General features: G+C 38.4%; 1 protein-coding gene across 2 annotated transcripts in view; it reads right to left on the bottom strand.

Moving 5' to 3' along the window:
* Nucleotides 1–4,833: 4,833 nt before the first annotated feature.
* Nucleotides 4,834–8,967, bottom strand: part of tmem132e (transmembrane protein 132E) — a 230,597-nt gene continuing 226,463 nt past the window's right edge. For both annotated transcript variants that reach the window (XM_060863004.1, XM_060863002.1), the window contains exon 9: nucleotides 4,834–8,803. In XM_060863004.1, coding sequence (XP_060718987.1) covers nucleotides 7,730–8,803 — 1,074 coding nt within the window. In that variant the 3' untranslated portion in view covers nucleotides 4,834–7,729. The remainder of the gene's footprint in view (nucleotides 8,804–8,967) is intronic.

Here is an 8,967-nt window from a genome sequence, read left to right as displayed (position 1 = left end):
ATCCAAACAAAAAATTCATAATGACGCGCCAAACTTTTTATCCTTTTTATAGCAACATTTAATTAGTTCCTCTTATTAACAATGAGCTTGATCACGTTCATAAGTGATAGGAGGAACTATAAATGGATACAATTTTTTTTTTTGTCATTTAGGATGTTTTTTTTTTTAACTGCCAAATAATTTTTTTATAAGAGGAATAAAATCCTGTTGTTTGGGGGGTGGTGGTGGTGTCGGTAGTAGCTATAAAACAGTTCCCTCATCAAGCTTCTCTTTCTCTTGCGGTTATAATAATAAAAAACAAACATGCCAAATAAATAGTATCAAGACTTTCACCTGTTACAAAGCACTAAAAGTGGAGACTCCTTCCATAAACATTGAATTAAATAAGCATCATTGCCTTACTGCGAACTTCACCGTCTATTATTTTTATTATTATTAGCCTAATTTTAATTAAACAAGAGCAAGTTGTTACTATAGAAATGATAACGCATGCGTGTTTATATATAGCGTCTGATTTGAATTACAGCCATTAGAGAAAAATTAATCAGCACCTTCCAACCAATCAGATTCGAGAATCTAGCAGATTCGTTGTAATTAACGATATGAAGTGTGATAATGTTTTCTTACAGTCGTTCCTAGCTGTACAGTACAGTGTGTTACAAAAAAAAGTCCTCTCCTTCCCTTCTCTTTCAGGCTCTTTAGAAATCTGCACATGAAAAAAGACAAACCTGAATGCAGTAAAACGATCTTTCACAAAACCTATTGAAATGAGAATCATGGGGGGGAAAAAAAGAAAGAAGCTGCTCTCACATATAGCACGGTGTAGAAATAGGCGCAGTTACATACGAGTGAGTTTTATACAGAAAAGATTGCAGCCTCTCTGTTAACACTTTGTCTAATCTTTTATTAACAATTTAGTGTTTTGTCTTTTATTATGCATACATGCCAAGATGATTGTCACATGTAACGCTGAATATGAACGAATCCTGAACAACTTGTGCGGCGAAGAGAATAGACAATTATGTTTGTTTTGTTTATTATTTATTTGTCTTTGCTTCAGAAAAATTTGTGAGCATCTAGTATTTTCTGAGCATAATTTTTAAATGACGGTCACTAGGAACACTGACGCCATTTCATCTCTCGCTCTCTGAAAACCTCACACGCTATTAGTTTTTAAAAATGGTATAACTCGTTTCTAATGATCGGTTCAGAAGCTTCCAATTACATTTAGCCCCTTGAATTCCTAGCTTAATATCCGGTTATTTATTTAGGGAGTTAAAACACACGCGATACTGAAATTGTCTTGAACTCGACTTACGTGGACGTTTGCGCACGTGCGCGATACCGAGCAAACGATCGCTAATTCAGCTTATCTTTTTATTACAGAATAATCAACGCCGTCATCTTATTCACAATGAAATTGAAACAAGGGGCTTCAAAGCTTGCAAGTATATACACTTTATATATGTATATACACTACCGGCCACTTTATTAGGAACACCTTACTAGTACCGGTGTGGTCTTCTGGTGCTGTAGCCCATCCGCCTCAAGGTTCGACGTGTTGTACATTCAGAGATGCTCTTCTGCATACCTCGGTTGTAACGAGTGGTTATTTGAGTTACTGTTGCCTTTCTATCAGCTCAAACCAGTCTGGCCATTCTCCTCTGACCTCTGGCATCAACAAGGCATTTGCATCCACAGAACTGCCGCTCACTGGATATTTTCTCTTTTTCGGACCATTCTCTGTAAACCCTAGAGATGGTTGTGTGTGAAAATCCCAGTAGATCAGCAGTTTCTGAAATACTCAGACCAGCCCGTCTGGCACCAACAACCATGCCACGTTCAAAGTCACTTAAATCACTTTATCTCAATCTAGATTAATCTTCATTTGACATTTGATCGTGGTCGCGCGTACGATCAATTGTCGGTGTACAATATAATGGGATGCCGTAAGCAGATGTACTGGATCAAGTGCTGTTTTATTATAGAAACGAGTTTTGATTTTAGATTAAATGGCACAGCAATCAGTGTGTGAAAAAAAAAAACCCAGCACGTGGCATCGTGAATGATGGAAAAACACGTGAAAACAAAACGAACAAGTGTCTGTAGTGTCTGTAATGATTATTACTGAAACAGAATTTCAGTCTGTTCTTTCGACTTGATGACTCACTCAGAAGGTTTACTCTGGCGTTCTCTGGCACTAGACTTGAATAATCCTCGTTTTCCCAGCCCATGAAACAGCCCTGTGATTTATAATGCTGCCTTAATGACAGCAGATAAATCCCAACATCTCTGGGGAGAAATGAAGTGTATGTGTGTGTGTGTGTGTGTGTGTGTGTGTGTTTTGCCTGCATCACATAGCATACACGGTTGCACAGACGTTTACACGCCGGTTTTCTCCCCAGAGAGCTGATGTTGCGCCGCAGGGAGTGAAAGGAGTGGAGACTAAATAAATACACATGGAGAAATGAAAAGAAAAAAAAAAGTGCCACCTACTGACTCGTACAAGCATTTCGACTGCAAAACGAATTCAAATTCATTAGGAGTTTCATTCATCACAGGTTATGTGATCCTAAAGCTTAATACAAATGAGAACACTGACTGTTTCACTTGCTAAAAGACTCTAAGTAATGTACTATTATACACTTTTTTTTTTATACAGAATGATGTAAATAGAAGAAACTCCATTGTAGAAGACTTAAATATTCAGAGCATATTATTTGCTTTGCATTTAAAATAAGTAATTAATGCAGGTGTTGGCTGTAGGTCAGAGCCTTCGTGTTTGTTTTGTGCTTTATGAGCTTTGTCATATCTGAAATTTGTTGAATTAAGCATGTTCACTACACAGCTTCTGGATAAAGATTTTCTTTCCCCATATAATAGTGCATCTAATATAATAGTGTCTCAATGTCACATCTGATGGCTCTTCCTTTTTTCAGCTACATCTGATTATTAGTTTAGCTTTGGCCAGGAATTTGTAGAGAGGAAAAAATCCATTTGCTTATTTGGTAGAAAATAAACACTGTTAAAAAAAAACAGTGTGAACATTTAATCATGACAGTACAACACCGAGTCAGTTTAACCTCATGGATATAAATTTGTCAGTGATGTCGCACCAGACGTGAGTCTGGAGATGCTCTGGGGGACTTTTGTGATAGTCTGGGGAGGAATATCATCGGAGGGTCGCACAGACTTGTTACCCACACCACTTGTTAGCCAGCGGTATCTTTTACTACTGTTAGTTATAGATGTGAAATCCTCTGAGCCATTGTCAGACATTATGCCGGTGCAGGAGGCTGTGGCTTCCTCCTGATGCATGACAACGTGCCTAGAGTGTTTAGCCAGTTTCTGGATGATGAAGTTATTGATGTCATTGACTGACCCTCACGTTCACCAGACCAGAATCCAATTAAAAATCTCTGGGACTTAGCACCACAGACTGTCCAGGGGTTCACTGATGCCCTGATCCAGGAGTCTAGAAGATCCTCAGGACAATATCCATACACAGAACCAATGACTTACATTATGAGCAGGCATGATAAAAACCATGCAAGTTGGATCAGCCTGTAATTGAAATTTATTACTTTTGGTGTGATTTCGACTCCAGTCCTCGTTGTGTTGAAGATTTTGATTTCCATCGATCGTTGTATATCAACGTATATAAGTAAAGATTTACAACTTTTTTTCTTTTAATTTTTTTTGGAGCAGAATATTTAACTGATTAAAGATGTTGGTTCCATTTTGCAAGATGTGGTGAAGCGTATTGAAATATACTGTGTAACCAAAAATAATGTATGAAATGTAAGCTGCTGCTTATCTTTTTTTTTTCTTGTCCTTTTCCCCCAGAAGCCAAAGAAAATAATTAATTTATTTATACTGATTGACTGGAAAAAAAATTGACACTGCTACTCAACATTATCGTTAAAACTGTTATTCCATTAGTTGGAAATATTCAGCTGCAAAATTGCCATTCAATATTTTTGGTTTTATAATTTTTTTGTAATTATAGAGAACTGATTTTATACATGATGCCACATAAAATTACAACTGATATGAACGGTTTTTCTATGAAGGCTTGGGTCTACAGTTTTGCATTCAAGTCTCCATCAGTGACCAGTTCAACAAAATAGACTTAAAATTAATTTCCTGGTTACGCAATCAATTTGTTTTGACTATAAATCATTTCCCTTCTATAACTGGGTCACAATTATATAATCATACTCCTCCTAGTTTCACCCAGATGTGGTTCGCTTTCGAGTCTGGTTCCTCTCAAGGTTCCTTGTTCATTTCATCTCAGGGAGTTTTTCCTTACCACCTTCGCCTCTTCGTTTGCTCATGAGGAATAAACGTTTGTATTCATGAAGGAAAAAGTTTTTTTTGTATTGAATTTATATATTTCTGTAAAGACTCTTATGATTCTGGTTTGATTTCATAACAAAGAGCTCAAAGCATTCTGCATTTATTGTGGTTGGAATTGAAGGTGCTGCTTTTTTCCGCTACATGTGGGAAAACTTAGCATGCTCCAGGAGGTCAGAGTTTAAAAAACAACACAAAACAAAAAAAACAAGCACCTATACAAATGTAAATCATTTCAGATTTATAAGCTTGCCTTTGTTTTTGGTTTATTTTTTGAGCAGCAAGATGTAGCAGTGCACTCTAAGGTTAAAATGTGTGAAGGCTGGAAGGTCTGCATTAGGTGTTTTGAGTGCCTTTGTTATGCTGTTTCAAATAATGTGTATGAACAATTTTTTTTATATAGTCTCTGAGAATGTAAACATTATTGCATAGCAACGACTCTTTGTCACATGATGAGCAATAACGAGGCAAAACACAAAGGTTTCTGTATTTTGTATTTTCATAAGTACTTACATATAATCGGGGAATACAAGGGTGTTCGATTTTTTTTTTGTTTGTTTTTTTTTTTGTTTAAATCCAGGAAAATACAGGAAGTCGTAACAGTGCTCTGTACATTAAGAGTGAGGCAGCACAGCACTGCCATTTCCGTGCTTTAGCAGTTTCCCATAGAGTCGAGCTTTAACGTCCACATCAGATGATGAGGTCAGGGCAAAGACCTAGTAGCACCTCCTTTGGAAAACAGACACTGTGATTTCAAAACGGAAAACTGCTTGCACATCCGAATAAATGAAGGAAAGAAATGCAAAATGTTGGTAACATTCTTTCATGACATTGAAATTATTAAAGGTAAACTGTGGACAAAGTGTGTGTGTGTGAGCTGCTACTAGAACCTTGCCAGTAATTTTATTAAGCATTAACACCCTAATGGTTAACCTTAATGATACACTGGGTTGGTGTTACTCTGTTTTGATTTTACATTCATCCTGAGCCACCATCGCTGTACGTGTGAATTGCATTTGGGTCGGAAAGCAAAATATTTCACTAACACTTAACGGGTAGAACCTTGAAAGTGAAGAACATTTGGAAAAATAGCATGAAAAATATACAGGATGTCCTGTTTCCCATTTCATTTACATAACTTAAATAAATTCCATAAGCTCCAGTAAATAATTTTAATAGAAACTTTGTAATTTTCTGCAAATGGAGTTCAGGAGATGCTGCAGGGGTCAATATTAGGTCCTCTGTGATTCTGAGACTGAGTGCAGAATGTTGCACCATTTAGCCAGGATAAAACCCAACAAATAAACCAAATGACACGAAATACGTTTATAGTCATGTTACGATAATTAATGGGTGCGCGTGAGCAAGACACAAGTTACACACAATGGAGAAATGAACGTGCTTGTGAACAAATGAAATTGATCGAATCCCTAGAACAGTCTTTTCCCCAACCTACCAAGTTGAACTAGCAGTTTCAGTACATACACTGACTTTAATGTGCGCTATTAAAAAAAAACTACCGTGTCTATATAATCTGTGTATCAATAAAGTTGCAAAAATGTAAATAACTAAAGAAATCACATAGGTCATAAACCTCAAATTAAAACAAGGGGTAATTTTGCATTTTTCCTAAGCATTTACTTGTATAAAAAAGGCAAGCATAATAAAGCGTTACTTCCATTCTTATTTTAATCATTAAAAAATAATTAATATGAACAAACAACTGGTATAAATAAGAGTAAAAAATTCCGGGAAAAACAAAGTTAGTGATCACTACAACACAGATTCACGCATCTTGCATTAGCTCAAGTAGCTTTCTCCTGTTTTAATTAGCGTTGTTTCCTTGGGAAAAGTATGACCTATACTTTTTATTTTAAAAAAAAAAAAGACATTGAAATGATGGACAAATCTGACCGCTACAGAGGTGCCAACATTATTAACAGAAAATTCTAGCAAGCCCAGAGAAGCAGGAAAAAACATCCCAAAAGAGAAGCAAATGCACGTCTCTCACGTCTCTCTTCCTTTCCCCTTCAGTGAATTTGCCGATTTTATGAAAAGTAAATGTTAGCCTTAACCGTAGACGTCAGCACCATGGTATCTATCCTCTCTCATGAGGAAAACTGAAGCATAAACGTTAATTAATGATGAGTGTCGGTAGACAATAATATGGTATGTACACAAGAGGCAAAATGTCTGAAATTGCATGCATGTAAAGCATGTCACAACATTATATGTCCTCTACTGGTCTTTATGTATGTATGATTAGATAATTATTACAAGACACACATTTACAAATCTGGGAGGAATAACAGCTGGCGGTTTCTCAAACTCTCCTTTCATGCATACAAATGCTGGAGATATGAAGATATTTTACTGTCATAACATACAAGCACCCCTTCACCTCTGCTAATTTTAATTTCAATTACACATAGTAGTCTGTGTAGCTACCCGTTTTTTTTTTTGTTTTTTTTTTGTTTTTTTTGTTTATCTTTCTTGTGTTGACCCTTTGGGATGCAAACAAACATGGTGTCAACACAAAGGTTGTGATTCAAACTGATTTAATAAGGCATCTGACTTTATCAGGAAAGTGAGTGAGCCAAAGATGTCATGCCCAATGGATGTGGTATGATGTAGAAAATGCTACACATGTGAAAGATTATAATAGTACAAAAAAAAAAAATAATAATGTCACTAATATGATGTTGAACAATGGGAAAGAGAGACAATATTTGTTAATACTGGCCAAAATGCTGTACTGTCTCTGATATTTATTGAATGGTAGCCAATGATGGTGCGAGGACAACCCCACCTAAACACCTTTCTCTGAGTAAAATGGAAATCTGCACTACAAAGGCCTCTTTGTTGGAGAAGAATACTCGGATGTTTGAAAAAGAGAACGAAAAAAACAAAAAACAATAAAAAAAAAAAAAAAACAACATACGGACACAGTGCGGCATTCCTCTGCGAAATATCCTGTCCATGGCAGGGTGACCCATATCTTCTCATGGAGCACTTGAGGAATCCATTTTGACACCATTGCTCAGAACTCCCTGCTCAGAACTCCCTTTTGAGATTGTATGTCCTCTTCACCTGAGAAAGGATGACATACACTCTATAGCCATTTGTGCTAGAGATTAAAAGATCACCTAGTCTCGTATTTGGCTTTCCATCCACTGTTTAAAGTAAAAGTTCCAAAAATCTGTGAACGTTTAAAAGAGCAAGAGCACTGTGCAAAGGGACACCCAAGGAGAAACAGGACAGGAGGTCCTCAGTCACCTTCTCCATTTGTGTGAAAAGATAAGTTCTTAAGAGTAAGGGGAAAAAGATAAGATTAGAAAGGAAAGGTTAGTTTTAAGAAATCCCAAAGCCACCATTAGGCTATTTCTTTTATCCTGCGCATGTAGTTGTGTAGTTCTTCAGGGTCCTGGAACCCCATGTCCTGACACACCCACTGGATATCATCATCATCTGCAATGGGGATGGAGTTGTAGGGCAGCTCGTCAGCAGGAAGTGTGGTGAAGGTGGTGAATTTGACTCGCTTGCGCTTGGACGTGGGAGAACTTGCATCTTCGCCATGCTCCTTGGTGGAGCCGCCCGAGCTGCCATCTCCTCGCCCATGCACTTGGCTTTGTACACTTGTCTGGGAGCTGCCACTGCTGTGGTGATCTCCATGGCAGCAGGTCTGTGGCCCTTCCAAAGGATTACTTGGACTTTCTGCTGTCTGGGGTGAAAGGTCACTTTGAGCTTGTAAGGGCTGCCCATTTCCTAGGAACACCCAGTGGTGGGAGTGGTCCATGTTGGCTTGACCTTCAGGTGGGATTCGCTTGTGGCGGTACTTAAGGACAAACACAATGCAGTTGATCAAGAAAACCAGAATGGCCAAGCAAAAAACACCCAAGAGGGCATACATGCCGATCTCCAAGTCAGTCATGCTACGAGGCGAGTGAGTAAACACTTCGTCTTCACCTGCTTCCTCCACGGTAGGACGGTCCTGGTTACTGATAGTGGGAAAGTTGGTATAGTCAATTGGTACACTTGCAGGCTGCTCGTTGGACGGCTCGTATCCAGTACCACCCATGTTAGGATCAAGGATTGGTCTCCCTGTATTGAGAGGCGGTTTGGTCTCCACCTCCACCTCTTCCTCTTCCTCCTCAGAGTCCTCTTCAAGACCAAACCGCACTTTCACATGAACCGGAGAAGAAGCGATAACACTCTTTCGTTTAGTCTTCTGGCACGCTTCGCATATGGTCATTTCCACACGTACAAGCTCCCCGGATCCCTCCCCCTCTGCGACGATGACCGGCCACCTTTGCTGAGGCTCCTGGGAAACAGAGGCCACCTTATCATCCAGTGTTGAGGCATTAAGGTTGTAATCCTTCGGGTCATATATACTTAGTGGGGCTGCTGTGTTGTCACTGAAGTAAGCCCAAATGGAGAGGCTGGCTTCCTGCGATATAAAAAAGTGAGGAAAGGAAAATACGGATCAGTCATCACATTAATATTCCACGTAAGTACCACACTTCACTGGCACTGCCACTTTTATCACAAAACAAAGAACCACAACAGAAAAAAATCATTAGCGCAGAAACAACCATCTTACTTCTTTATGTT

The sequence above is a fragment of the Tachysurus vachellii genome, chromosome 26, assembly GCF_030014155.1.
Source record: "Tachysurus vachellii isolate PV-2020 chromosome 26, HZAU_Pvac_v1, whole genome shotgun sequence".
In the NCBI taxonomy this organism is placed as follows: Eukaryota; Metazoa; Chordata; class Actinopteri; order Siluriformes; family Bagridae; genus Tachysurus; species Tachysurus vachellii.
Note: the sequence above shows the minus strand (reverse complement) of the source record. Positions and strands in the feature narration are given on the sequence as shown.